This window comes from Etheostoma cragini, chromosome 2 (assembly GCF_013103735.1).
Source record: "Etheostoma cragini isolate CJK2018 chromosome 2, CSU_Ecrag_1.0, whole genome shotgun sequence".
In the NCBI taxonomy this organism is placed as follows: domain Eukaryota; kingdom Metazoa; phylum Chordata; class Actinopteri; order Perciformes; family Percidae; genus Etheostoma; species Etheostoma cragini.
Window position 1 is genome coordinate 1,095,438 of NC_048408.1, and position 15,708 is coordinate 1,111,145.

Below are 15,708 nucleotides of genomic sequence, written 5' to 3' on the forward strand. Positions count from 1 at the left end.
CAGTCAGAAGCAGAGTATGAGGGCCCTGACAGTACCTAGGTAAGGACTACTAGCCAGTCAGAAGCAGAGTATAAGGGTGAGCCCTGCCAGTACCTAGGTAAGGACTACTAGCCAGTCAGAACCAGAGTATGAGGGCCCTGACAGTGCCTAGGTAAGGACTACTAGCCAGTCAGAAGCAGAGTATGAGGGCCCTGACAGTACCTAGGTAAGGACTACTAGCCAGTCACAAGCAGAGTATGAGGGCCCTGACAGTACCTAGGTAAGGACTACTAGCCAGTCAGAAGCAGAGTATAAGGGTGAGCCCCGCTAGCAGCTAGGCGAGCATTATAACTAGTGCTGTCTGATGATTAAAATATTTAATCGCAATTAATCACATTAATGTCACAGTTAACTCACAATTAATAACAATTTTAGATCTATTCTAAATGTTACGGCTACAGCAACAATCAAACGGATGTGTGAGATAAATCTGTTTTCACACATACAGGTAATTCACCTGTTCCTCGCTAAAAGTTCAAATCATTTTAACGTTACAGTGCAACCCTGCCCCTATTTTCACCTGGTGCTGAGTAACAAACAATAACATCCCATGGTCTCTTGAATGTAGCATACCTGCATCTAGCTCTTTTGTAGGAACTAGCAGTGAAAGAAGAAGTCAAAATGCATAATATGAGCAGTTAAAGAACAATAGATATAGAACGCCTTTAATGCATCTGGCAAATTCTCAATAGAATAAGATTTTTAAAAACTGACGTCCAGCCTTCTTTAGGAAGTGTTTCATCACTAATGTGAGTGCAAGAAGCTCTCCAATCTCTTCTGTTCCTCAGATACTATAAATAAAGTGTACTCAGTTCTGCTGCTTTCAGTATTCTTCTACAATACAACAAATGACTTGCTGTTTTTAAAACAATTACATGGAAATTGTTTCCAACATTCTTTTATATATTTTAAGCAGATATTAGCCATTTGCCGATCTCTCAATATCAGCGTTTACCATGGCCGACGGAAAAGAAAAGAAAATATATATTTATATATAACTAATATTATATATATATTTAAATACTCATTTATCAGAATCAATTACAAAAGTGATTCTGATAAATGAACATTTCAAAAATAAAATAAAAATGGATGGTCAACCATGTAACGAGTATTGGCGCTGCATAGTCTGTCCAGCAGAGGACGCTCTACGTCCCAAAGGACTTTAAAGTTTCATATCTTAAGTTTGTATTTTTATATATATTTTGTTTATCAGAACTTTAATATATTTTGATGAATTACATTATTTTTAGTGAGAACTTATAACTACATATACTAATGTTAGGGAAATCTGTTTGGTTACATGTTTCTGGATAAAAAAAAAATATATATATATATATATATATATATATATATATATCAGCAGATATATCAGAATTAAAAAATAATGATATTAATAAAATATATATATTTGTATCTGTATCAGTCTTAAAAAATCCTTAATTAGTCTGGCTTTAGTCTTTTATGGACAAAATTAACATTATAGTAAGTACAAAAGGCTCCACTAAAAAAAAAACAATTACAGATTTTGAATTTAGATTTTTTTTTTTTTAAACAGTTTTGTGTCTCTCGTGCCAATGTGTATTAATGGGGCGGTTGATTTGCGAGGTGCAACCCTAAACTCTATACCCACTGGACAAACAGATGAAAGCTAACACGGCGGCAGATGTCCTGTGGAGACCTGATAAGCAGCTAGTCCTTAAAAAACCTGCACGCTTTGTGTTCTCTCTCGCTCTTTGTCTCCGTCCACTCCCTCTCATCTGTGTTTAAGTAGCAATGACCCTTCCAGTTTTATCCGCCTGTACGCGTGGCTACTGTTCAATCTGGCCCGACCTAAGAGCAGTGTGGAGGCCTTTTGTCTTAGCAGAGCCACAGGAGAACGGTTGTTGAATGTGGTGCACATGGTCCTGGGCAGACTGACTTGAATGCATTACCGGGCTCTAAAGAGACACAGCTGCTGTTGGGGGAAACGGGCTACGTGTGAATGTTCCTTAGCAACCCCCTCGTATCTTAAGGTCTTGATCAGTGCACTCTCTCACTCCGCGGCTATCAGCTAGGACACAACAGATGCCTTTTGTTTACTCAGACACAACAGAATGATATTTATGGTCTCAGATTGTAGCTTTCCTGAAACTAAGCTTGTGTGCGCTTTTCTGCAAGACCAGTCCAACAACAGGGGAATATCAGTTGACAGAGTCAAGCTAACATCTTTCTTTATTTGTCTTGTTCTGGTAGATAGACCTCTATTAATCCTCCATTCTTTCACCAAATATCTTTACTACAACAAATCCTCCAGAGCTTTGCAAGTGTTTGTATTTGCAGGTCCATAAGAGGATATACTGAGCAGCTACACCGGATAAAATGGGAGTTCAAGTGTCTTCAAGTGCTTTCCTGACATTTGGACCCTTCCTGTTATTCAAATGAACATGCACGAAAGAGGAAGATTATGGTTTCTATGCTTGAACAACATTTCATTACAATTAAAATGTCATGTCCAGCTGCCGCAGTGTTCTGCAAAAAGCTAACATAAACCAATTGTACTCTACCTTTCACTCATTCAACCTTAATTTAAATGGACAGTTAAGATTTACTTTGTCTATTCTGAGCTACATAATATTTTATGGATGAGAAAACTATGTATTGCAACAAGCAGTTTTACGGTTTAAGATTCCGTTTTGTACTCTTAAACCGATGTTACACTTTATTAGTTGCAAGTTATTAGACCTTTCCATTCGCTTGAACTGGGGTGGACGCTCCATATTCATGCACCATCTTGAAATACATTAGCCGGTAAGGGACTTACAGGACATACTGCTTATTAAAAACCTCTGTACACATAGCTTGATGTGGGTTACATGAGTAAAACCTGTTCTACCAGCTTCACAGAAGCCATTTTGCCAAAGGTCATGGATGTCGTATTATGAACAAACATGGCAAGAAGCTTGTATTCCTCTGCCCCAGAGCGTAGAGCTCTTTATCCTATTTATAACAACAAAATACAGGCTTGCGTGTGGCTAATACCTGTCATACACCAGTGGACATCTCTGCAGAGCAATAAACTAATCTCTCACCATTTCATTTGGCTGACGCCGGAGAGAGAGGTGAGCCGTGTGTGTTTTATCTGGAGAGTTGTTACTCACCAACCATCAACTACGTGGTTTACCATGCAAATAGAGTTTTAAAGATGGAAGAAAACTATTCAAATATTTGCTCAGTGTTTGGTTGGCAAATGGGTTCCTGGTTCAGGGGAACAACTGTGAAAGCTATCCGTGGTACGATAAGGCAACACGTAAGCAGAAATTTGTGGAACTATATTATAATCAAAGCTTGGTATTTTTGAAATGTGTAACGAGGTCTGGGATTAAATGCATTAGAACATTTGCAGGGTGTGGTGAGTTGAGCACAATGAATTAACTGTGTTACAACATCCACATCCTATTGTAAGCCCAACTTGCTCTGTTGACTAGTACTTGAAGATATCATTGACCCAGATTGCCACCATATGTAACCATGAATGCTAATTTTAGAGAGAAATTCTGCAGATTTTTGACCAGCTTTATGCTGCCGTACATGCTGACGAATGGCACCAGTACCAGGAGGTCCGTGTTTACCTGATTTTGGCATTTAGCTTAGCGCAGCACCATTTAAGCCATACACAACATGTGCCCAGCTCTGCGCTTTTGTCACTTCTGGCTCCAAAATACCATGATGACAAGGGCCAAAATTCATTCTGGCTTCAAAATGGCAGACCACAAACCACTGGGTGCCGGCACCGATGCTACTGTACGTCCATTCGTTTTTCCAGGTCTATGGGTGAAACATAAAATATCACAGCTTTGTACATATGTAGCCATTTCTGTCAATTATTAATGTCCTAGTGTACTTTAGATCCATCATTAGAACAGCATGTTTCTTCATGTGTTAACAATGCTTTAACAGTAATTTTTGTTCTCTTGGAATGATAATCATTAACATCTCAAAACAAGAGCATCCATTTTGTCTTTTGTAAACAAAACCAGTGTAAAATGTCCCTCTTAAGTTCTTTATTTGATGTTGCTCTCTGTGGAGCCGTTGACGGTTTCATTTACAACACCGCCAACCAGCCCGGAGGGCAATGCCAAACATCTTAATGATGTTTACATAGCAGTGTCTGGATGATGTATTCTGTCCCACTGACTCATGACAAAATGCCATTCCAGCCCGATGCAATACCGACTTTGAAATGAATCACACTAATAGCGATGATTAATCACACACACATTATCATTTAGGTTTAGATGCATGAAGCTCGGGCAAGAGGGCTTTATGTACTCAATACCTTACAGCTTACACATAGGGCCCTTGACAGTGTAGTTAACATGGTATTGCATTTCCTGTATTCTGATCTCCAGAGTTCCATGCATGTACATGTGTGGAAGATGTGGCACAACTGTGGCAGTAACTGTCGTTGCTATTCGACCTGCCGACAGGTACCAGGAACTCATAACTCATCACTCGTTATGGTGGTGGTGACCAACGTGGTTGACGTGCTGCTAGGCAACATCATGACAAATGCATTGCTTCAGTGTCGCTGTGTTGACAGGTGATGTGTGGCCATGGTAATGTTGCATTGCGGGGGGTCGGTCAGAGCGGCATCAGGTTATCCTCTAATTTAATACTCTTTATTCTACATTAGCTGCTACATTTCGGCTGCTTTTTTTTGCCATAGGAAAGCTTACATATCCTGTTGCTCTGATACGGACACTGCTACAACACACACTAGTTGACCATAATCTCCAAAAGAACTACTTCCTGTTCCACAGATATTGCACAAGTGCGCCTTGTTTAGAAGTAAAGTTGGAGAAAGAGTTATCTAGCTGATGGGATCTTACCGAGCTACTGAGCATGTGTGACTCCCAACAAAGATAGGATAGAAGTGAGATGTCTCACTCACGAGATAAAACAGAGACCCAAACACACAGGGTGAAAACAGGATCTGCAGAAATGTGCAATACAACAAAAATACTGTGTTTTTGGAAAATTAAAGCATGGGAACCTATTCTGGTACAACCTCAAAATACAATTATGAACCTGAAAATGAGAAGAATATGGGCGCTTGAAAACTAATTTTATTTATAATCTTTATCCGTTTCCGCTAGATAAAAGAAAGTTCTATGATATTTATTCTCTGTATGTGTGTTGATGTTTTACTAAAGGATTACCAGAGCCTAGACATACAACGCTAATGGCAATCATACCACATCTATAAAAGTCAAGTAAGGTTAGTAGTATACAGCTATTAAGAAAACAACTATATGTACAGTACATATACAGTATATTCTTTTTCATGTAATGGCATTGAATTGGTACTCAATATCGGCTAAAAACTGAAAATTAAAGCTGAGCTGCCATTTAGTTTTTCTTTATTCATTCATCCTACTATTGTCTTCATGTTGTAATTGTTATGTTGTCGAGCAGCAGGTTTTCAAATGTTTTCATGATCTCATAGATTTCTACTTTCTGCCTCGAGCAGAGATGTAACAATGTGAAAATTATCACAGTATTGAGTATTATCGCGGTATTTTTAAAAGTGTGTTCAATACGTTCAGAAAGCACTGACAGGCCTGTACAAGCTAGTATAGAAACAGCAATAAGCAAACAACACCCTACGCACTGTAGGGGGTCAGGTAAGAACTCAAACCAGACATGTCTGACTCTGAGATCAGGAAGATTTATTGACAACTCCAACATGAACTTATAGCCACCAGCATACAACATGAAGCAATACTAAGAATTACATTCATTTCTCTGAAATAATTAACATTAATTTAACATGTTGCTCAGTAACACAAATTGAGAATAAGCACGTCTGTTATCATATCCATATCCATAACGGAGTACACAGTGTAAATCACCTTTAATAGCAAAGCATGTGTCTCCACAGACTGTTCTGTTTACTGGAGATTCTCTAACATTCTAATACAATCAATCAATCAATCAACACGTGGCTGCACAAGTAATATTAAACTATCTGCACATCTATCAGTTATGCAATAAGAAACACAGCAACAGGAATATTATCAAAGCGATACACTATATATCTCTCTCGCCAAATAAATGTCAAGTCATAACACGGGCTGAACTTCCACATCGTAGCAGAACGCGTATTGAAGATAACGAGGCAGTAAAACCCATGACAGTTTAGCAAGCTACGGAATAGTCCTAACTGAGGTTCTGGGCTACACACATCACTTCATCAAAGAAAAGAAAAGAAAAAAGGAGTATCTATCTAGTTAGTCTATATCCACAACGTTCCACTTCTGGAATTGCTCGGTTGCCGCTGAAAAGTCTCCTGGATGTCCTTCACCGTCCTCTGGCTCTGTGTTGGCGTTGTAACCTCTGGTGGATTCATGACGACTATGGTTACCTGGTCCTCAGGTCTCTGCAGGGTAAAGCCAGACAGCTAGCTAGACTATCTGTCCAATCGGAGGTTTCTGTTGACGACTAAAACTACTTTTGAGCGTACACGTTCCACCAAAACAATTTCCTTCCTGAGACTGCTCGGCAGCAGCTCTGTGCGGAGCTTAGCACCGCCCATGATGGTTGTGACTGGTTTAAAAAAAAACAAAAAAAAGGCCAATAAACCATTTTCGCCCATCCCAGAATGCTGTGTGGACTAGCCAGACCCTCCTCCGCAGCGCTACTATCTGGTTTGCCCTGGGCTTACCCTGATGTATCTCCTACCCTGATGTATCTCCAATATTTCACAGTGCGATGACCTGGCAGTGAAGGGTGAGACAGCAGGGATGAGGAATTCTGGCTGACGTCACCCACTGCGGCTCGCCAGTCTTCCCGCTGTTAGCGCATTCTCTTCACGAGCAAGATTACAGAACAGCAATCAATAAGTAAGGCCGCAAGGCCGCTTGCAGGGTAGCACAAAGCAATGCAATGGTGCTTCTTCTGGCAGCGAGAGAGAGAGCAGGCTGGTGGAGAGGCGGAAGGATATGAGTGTGTATCGACGGAAAGCAGGCAAGACGCTTTACGGACTGGCTGGGAGTCATTATGTGGGCGCTGCCTCGAAGGTGACCTGTCATAAGGAGGAAAATAAAGGGCTGCACGCGCGCACGCATATGATGTTAAGCAGGACCAAATATGCTTTTGCTTGGAGACTAACGCGAGACCTATCAATCTGCAACTGTTTTGATAATTGCAGTTTGAGTCATTCTTTATGAAAACATGTAAAGATTCTTGGATTCCAGCTTCTTAAATGTGACAACAACTTGTCTGTGAACTGAATATCTTTGAGATGTCGACAGAAGAAGACATTAGAGGGCGTCGTCCCGGGCTTTGGAAACACGGATCAATAACGACTACTGGAGTTGCAGCCCTAGTGTACTCATGTATAGGTGGGGGGGGGGCTACTCTCCCCTGTGTGTGGTGCAGTTGACAGACGTGTAGGAGTAGGAAGTAAGAAATATTTGGATGACACCGACACATTCTTAACCCTGACCTACACACAAACTGAAAGGCAGAAAAAAGAGAGAAAGAAGAAAAGAGGAGTGTCTGGTGGTCTGCATGCTGTATTAGATATTCCTTGCACATCCCATGACATAACTGTGATCCGATCTGATTCTTGGAAGTAAGGAACCGCTTTGTAGGGCTGGGACGATAGGATTCTGTCTCCATACATGGGTGCAGATTCAATAGTATTGAGTATTGCTTATTTTCTTTTCCTTCTTTAACAAAAACATTTGTTTGTTGATTTGAATACCCCACAATATATCATGAGACAATTCTAAAGACTGATTGTTCATCACATGTCAGTCTGACATTCATTTACTTAGTACAGAAGGACATAACGTGGATGTTTTCCTGGGACCAGATGTGATGTAGTCAGCGGTACTGCAGAAACCAGACATAATACGGTGAATCATTGGTAGCAAATTAAATAAATAAAACATATTGATTCAAGGGAAAAGAAACCATTTTAAGAGTGACCTTGCCGCCCATACTTCTCCGACCGCTACACCCGCCACCCTCCCACCCGCCTTTTCAGGTCCACCGATGCCAACACCCTCAAGACCATTGGGACTAAGCTCCGGACCCAGGAGACAGCTGCTGTATTATTAGATAGATAGAATTCATCATTAGACTCCTGGTCAATGACAATGACAAGGGTCAATCACATGTGAAAGGACAGAGTTCAGGCGACCAATACATGAATACATCAGATTCCTCAGTAATGTAGAGAATGTAATAACTCCTGCTCGACAGAACAATTCACGTTAAAAATAATCACGATACATAGGATTACCGATATTATTACTTTGTTATATGGCATCTCTTCAGCTCAGACACCGGCTCACTTTCAGTCAGTGGAGAGCACAGAAGTGGAGCTCCCACGTACTCCGCAGACTCAGTTATGCAACCAGCTCAGCAAACAGTGTTGGATGTGCTCTGGTGCTTCACACCACAGAGCGGCCTGCAGACGTGCAACTTTAGAAAGCCTAAGCTGCTCCTCAGTAAGTCACACCTTTTCTCATCACATCATTAGAACAGTGGTAGTTTTCTGGAGAACTGGTTTCCCTTTTAGTTCTTCACCAGCTGAAGGAGGAAGAAACAATCACTGGGAGGGCTTCGGTTCTCTGGTTCTTAAATGTTGCTCTTTCTTCTCAGTTGAAGAAAGAGGCAGCAGATGCAATCCAATGCTTTTTATATCAAATGCTTATTTTATCTATGTTATCTAGGCTGTGGGTCACCATAGCAACACTTCCCCTTCCCATCCTGTTGTAAAGCCAACTTTTCTAAATGTAAACTAGCAGCGATCATCACATAGCTTTATTGAATATAGATTTCTATTTGGTCCATTAGCAGCCCAGTAATGAAGGACAGGCTGTTACGTTGGAGGTCTACATCTACAGTAGTCACATGACACGGCAGGAACACATCGGGCCAGTTTGAGTCGGTCTGGTGATCAGATGACTCAGTAGCTTCCAACAGAAAGTTTTGACATTTTTCAAATTTCTTAATAAAGAAGTTCCTGTTTCAAGTTAAAGAACATCCTTTTTTATTCCCTTGGTATCGAAATCGGCCATTTTACCGGTATTGGCACAGTCTACTGAATTTTTGGTATTCTGATTGTATGGTATGGTCAACAAATTTCACAAAATATTTTCACATTGAGATTCTAGATTAAAGATCATCAGTCATATGGATACAGTGACTAAATGGGTAAAGGCAAATAACACAACAGCTAGAAAAGTCTGGAAAGTTCTGAAAATGACATGACTTTACTGTAATGCAGACTTTAAAACCAGGAGAAGAAAACACTTAGCATATACGATATCCCAAATCTAAGATAATATGTAGTCTCATATCACAACATGGATATATGGATATATTGCCCAGCCCAAGGTAAACCATTGCTAGTGCAAAGTTAGCACTAGCAACTAACCAACATCTTAACGAGTCCAGGGAGGCAGTACAGACATTTAATATGGATGCAACAGCTACGTCATGGCCGTCTGGCACGTTAAAAAATATAGAGAGGACCTAATACCAAATCCCCAATAAAGGAATGGCAGTCAATTGCTGTGGCAAACTATAAAACATGATGGTAGAAGTGGTTCTTTACTTTACAAGGTGATTTTTGATAGAAGCCAGTGCATCAGAACAGCTCACGTCTAAGTCTAAATTGGCATGAGCAGACCCTGAAACCAGGGGAAATGTGGCCCAGCTACAACGTGTCATGCTCTATAGAAGTGGATTGTGTACATTAGCAGCTCAGATGCAACAGACACACTGGAAATGCCGAAGAGCTTGGCTATTTACTGGAAAATAGACTTTAGTTTAATGGAAATACTTAACGGGAAATGACTTCGGTTGTATGGTATTTGAATTTGTATGCAGGGTTTGACCCTGATCCTGGACTTATTCTGTCCCTCTTTAACTAATTGGATTAATGTAGGGGCTTTAATTAGAACGATCAGGTGTTCAAATCAGAAGAGGGCTGTAGGAACAGCTCAACTACCATAGGTTTACTATGTAGGCCTACTGTGTGTATATGTATATATATATATATATATATATATATATATATATATATATTTTTTTTTTTACAGCTGCCTAAAACTTCTGCACAGTTCTGTATTATATCATGTAAATTAGAGCTGGGACCACAGGCTTTTGTCCCAATTCACGATATTTCACGATACTGCCGATTCGATATGTGTTGTATTTTCATTCATTCCTTCGATTTTCAGTATTTTAACACTCTAAGACCTCGAAACCTACTCTACCCTATTTTATGACCACATTAAACTACTAAATATCTTGCTTCCCTCATTATCATGCTGCTTTCTGGTACCTAGGACAAGACTAGAGGACAAGGCAAGCACAGCTGCACACACACGGTCTCGTTATCAATGAGGGGGAACCAGAGCACCGCGCAGAGCAGACGGAAACCCCGCAACTTTCCATCCTTCGCTGAAACTGACATCCCCGCCTTCCTTAGCCCACGCGATACAAACACGTCCCAACAGTCCACACGGGACAAACGTCCCCGGTTGAGACATCTAGTGTGTTGGGTCGCGTTCATCACAAGTGAGCACAGCTGCGCGTCTCGCGACCCTGCAGTCTAATTAGGCTACCGGAGTGACGTAACTGTGACCCAAGCGCAGCCTATAGTGACAATATGCTACCTGGCAACAGCCAGTGCCGTGAGCTAGCAACACAGGCTACTCGTCTATGAATGACACATTTCAGGCCTTCTTTAGAACCAAATGACCACAGCTGGATGTAAAGCCACACACGAGACAGCGTACATTTTAATATAGAACAGCCAACAATATGTGTTTCTTACCGTAAAAGGCATTCCGCGTTATCTGTCCACCCATTGCTTTATCCCAATGTAGCCCGCTGCTTATCCCCTTTATGGCTTATTCGGACGCTGCCGTTGCACAGCCGGGCGCTCGTGACATGTTTGCACGTTCGCGTCCAGCTTACAGACCGCTTCTTTTGCCTCCGAATAGATGCAAACACTGGAGAGAGACACACACCTCCTTCTCGTGAGCGCAGGCACACATCCGTGAAGGCAACTCCCCCCCCCCGCCCATTCACTGAGCGCTCCCTCCGCCTCGTGTCCCACTCACTCGCTCACTCACACTGCTATTTGCATAAAAGGTGGAGACTGGCTGGGCGCGTTTTAACGCTGTCACCGCCTCCACTAAAGGAGCTATTTATGGAGCACGCTGCTCCGTAGAGAAGTGACCGAGATACTAACATGAGGCTTGTATTGCAAAGATGTATTGAGCTATTTACATTCACTTCGTAGGGTTAAAGTGGGGTGGGGGAAACATAAGATCCTAAGAGATCAAATTAGATTTTAACACTAATAATAATGCATACTTGATTAAACCTTTTTTTAACAAGTTTGTTTCCAATTTGTTTTTTTTCTCCAATTTTTTTTGTCACTTTTTAAAAAGTTTTTTAAATAAAGTGTTAATTTAATTCCACACACATACTCAGTATCTAAGCACGCACTAAATGGAGAAATTTAGTGCGTGGGGGGGGGGTACAATGCCTTGTTCAAGAGCACTCTACCAATCCACACTCCATGTTTTTGTTGTTGTTGTTGATCCATATGGGGACTTGAACCAGTGACCCTCCGGTTCCCAACCCAACTCCCTACGGACTGAGCTACTGCCACCCCAAAGACTGGGGGGTACCCATGAAAAGGCAACCCATTTGGTGCCTTGCTCAAGAGCACCTTGGTAGTGCCCTGGCATTTTTTCCAGTCACTAGTCCACCAACATACTTCCGTATGGGGACTTGAACCAGCAACCTTTTGTTTCACACTCTGGTGACAGAGCAATGTGTTGTCCAGGTTTTTGTTACGCGTGCAAGTATTTTACATCATTTTGAGTATATGTTATAATTACAGAAGAAGGGAGCTTAACCCCGCCCAACACGATTGTGATTGGTTTAAAGGAATGCCAATAATCCAGGAATGCTGTGTGCTGCAGACCCTCCTCCACGGTGCAGCAGAGGTGGGTCTGGCATTGTGAGACCACCTTGTTTATGAAGACGTTGGAATGGATGATAACAGTAATGTATAAAACTGCCAGTTAAATTCATTTCCTTGTTAATCAAAAGGTGCCGGAACACCATTTTGGATCGTTCCGGACCACTTCAGTTATCCCCCCCCAGGTTTAGGTCAATACAAGCAGTGCAATCCAGGACCTGAGGGAGTAAGAGTGCTCACATTCTTTGCTCTCAGCACTCACTCTTTCACCTAGCTTACTTCCTTGTGTGCCCCAGGCCCCTGGCAGGCAGACTGGGTGACCCCCCAAGAGTCGGGCCTCTGACTTGAGCTGTCATCACGTATGGCGGTGACCTCATGGTCAAATTGACCCGTTTCAAAGTGTTTTAAATCCGCAATATGGATAACCATGGATGATTCCATACAACATTATTCAGGTAAAATTAATGATTCCTTTAGATGGATTTTTTGGGGTGTTTCATTTTAATCTTATAGCATTTTAAGTCTTTTTTTTAAAGGTTTTAAAACAGTATCCCAACTGAACTTTGACATTTACCCATCTGTGATCCACTCAACATCCTCTGATCTTAACTATTAGTGAAAATAATTCATAATGTCTGCCTTTTTAACTAAAAGTGCATCTACATTTGGATATGAATGAGGTTTGTTAACCATGAATTCAAAGAATAAGTGAAAACCTATCATTAAACCACCTGAGGTTTTTCAAAAAAAGCGCCAAAAGCTGGGAAAAGTGACAAATAAATTAAAAAACAAATGTTAATTTTCTATTTTGACCTAGACGGACAAGTTAATGGTTAACGGGAAGAAAACACAAGGGTTAAAAATAAAATCTAGAACACCATTGGGCACTTGAAGTGTCCCTTAAGAGAGCCTGAAACCAGTCGGCCCATGTGCTCACTATACAGGCAGTGTGTAAATTCTGCAAGGGGCTTCCCTTGTGTGTCACTGTGTCCTCACAGAGGCCACACACACACTCATATATATATATATATATATATATATATATATATATATATATATATACATATACATAAATGTATGCACACACACACGCATATATTTATGTACACGCACACATATATATACATATACAGAATATATACACATAAATATACATAAATACACATGTATACATATACTGTATAAATACACATATAGATATATACTGTATACATATGTACATATACACACACACACAGACACACACACGTGTCTATATACATACTGTGTACATATATATGTATACATACACACACACACACACATATGGATGCATATAAACACACACACACACACACATACTGTATATATATATATATATATATATACACACACACACACACGGATGTATAGCTATAGCAGACCAAGGTAGTACTCCCATACACAACATGATTCACACTACAGCTGCAAAGATAAATTGATTAGTTGTCAACTATTAAACAAATCAACAACTTTTTTTGATCATTGGCCATTGTTTAGAAAATAAAAGTAAAATTTCTTGTGAAATGTGAATATCTTCTAGTTTCTTCTATCCTCTGTGACAGTAAACTGAATATCTTTGAGTTGTGGACAAAACATGAAATAAGATGAATCCACAATAGAAATGATTGCCAGTTCAGGAGCTTTGGTCCCAGCTTGTGAGAAGTTAAAAAGTAAAAGATCCCATGTGATGTTGTAACCATGGCGTCCCAGCATCACCGGCAGCCCACAGCTTTGTTCCTGATTTTGCAGCTTTGGATGGACGGTACTGCCTGAAGGAGCTGCCATCTTCACACAAAATGAGCCAAGAAGGCTGTCAGAACACTGAGCGTGGTCCCACAGGCCAGAACTCCACAAGGGTTAGGGAACAGTTTTTCACAAATACGCTGATTCTCTCTGGCAGAGAGTTAGTGAGAAGATCGATAGCACAATCTCATATCTTTGAGATATGCTGGACTAGACTCAACAGATACAGATACTGTATATAGCAGATTAAATAGCTTCAACTGTTTTATGACACTACAACTACTACGACTACTACTACGCTATTCCCTAAAGAAATCGGAAATATACAGTAAATTTATAAGTAGTAGTTTCTTTGAACATGTAAAACATTCAAATAAAAATATACTTACATTCATGCGTGCATGTATACAATTAAAATGACAGATAAATAAGGTCATGTACTTCTCAGCACAATCTTCCAAAATGATTGAAAGTCATTCAAACTAAAAATTCCAGGTCCGACCCCCTTTCTCTGCTTTTATTCTTTAGTAAATACAAAATTTTAAGCTTCACTTTTTACACATAATGGACACAGATGATTACACATTTACACTGTTTTTGGTTTCTTTTCTTTCTTCTTCTTTCTTTACCCTCCATCTATAGCAGATTAAATATTAACACATCCATACTAGACTTAGTATATAGATGCCAAGGAACCATACAGTCATTATGCAATACCATTACTTCAAATCCTTTTCGTATCCCTTTAATATATTCATTTTGAATAATCTCTAATAAAAAGCTGCTTTACTTCGTAGGGTGTCATATGTTGGGAGATGATCATAAATTATGTTATTATTGGAGCGGTGTCATCTCTCATACAGCCTACAGGCTACATGACCTCATATCATGAACATTACCCATCTTCAAAAGGCTATCCCTGCAGATTTTTTGTGACACATTCACTTTTTTGGCAAACGGTAGTTGTCTTTACAACATTGGTTGTGCGGAGCATCTTAGTAAAGCCACTGTAAAGCGTTTTTTTCCCTTTGTTTTGTAGAGTTCCCTGGACACCCACCAGTAAGATCCATTAAAAGGAGTTCCACAGTATTGCAGGTGCATGTTGTAAACCCTTTGGAATTGAAGATTATGAATTATGGTTCTGTTGATGATGGTGCTGCAGCCTCAGAATGGGATTAGTGGGCGTAGTTCTTTTTCACCCGCAGTATTGCACATAAATTAAATAGATTATGGGTTCAGTACCATTTTAAAAGTAATATTAGACTCTATTTATGTATAAATATGATACACACTTTATTGGACTAAACAGATTTACTCTAGTAGCAATTTTCTCTTTCTCTTTTATTGTGATAGTGTGCGCACTTGAGCCAGCTCGTATCAGCTGACCTGGATACAGGGGCCTTGACGTTTTACTGTGCGTTGGTGTGTGCGTGGATGTCTTTAAGAGAACGGCAGCATGTTTGTGTGTGGGGAGTGGTAAAGCTGGTAACGCCATAATCCCACCCTACTGCCTCACTTTAGGTGGCAGGAGGGAAAAGGAGTCATCCTTAACGGTCCCATGGCATGAAAATGTCCCTTTACGAGGTTTTTTAAACAGTTAACATGCGTTCCCCCAGCCTGCCTATGGCCCCCCAGTGGCTAGAAATGCTGACAGGACATGCACAGGATGTGTAATAACAATAAAGTTATCTATCTATCTATCTATCTATCTATCTATCTATCTATCTATAGAAAAGAGACTTCAGATACAGTATTAGAGGACCACTAAGGTCTATATAAAGAGACTTCAGATACAGTATTAGGGGACCACTAAGGTCTATATAAAAGAGACTTCAGATACAGTATTAGGGACCACTAAGGTCTATATAAAAGAGACTTCAGATACAGTATTGGGGGACCACTAA

The 15,708-nt window shown here is 40.4% G+C and overlaps 1 protein-coding gene across 1 annotated transcript in view; it reads right to left on the bottom strand.

Annotated features, from left to right (window-relative positions):
- The window catches only part of neurl1aa (neuralized E3 ubiquitin protein ligase 1Aa), a 48,883-nt gene extending 37,723 nt beyond the window's left edge, over nt 1-11,160 (bottom strand). The window contains exon 1 of the mRNA XM_034893788.1: nt 10,880-11,160. Coding sequence (XP_034749679.1) covers nt 10,880-10,913 — 34 coding nt within the window. The 5' untranslated portion in view covers nt 10,914-11,160. The remainder of the gene's footprint in view (nt 1-10,879) is intronic.
- Nucleotides 11,161-15,708: the final 4,548 nt, after the last annotated feature.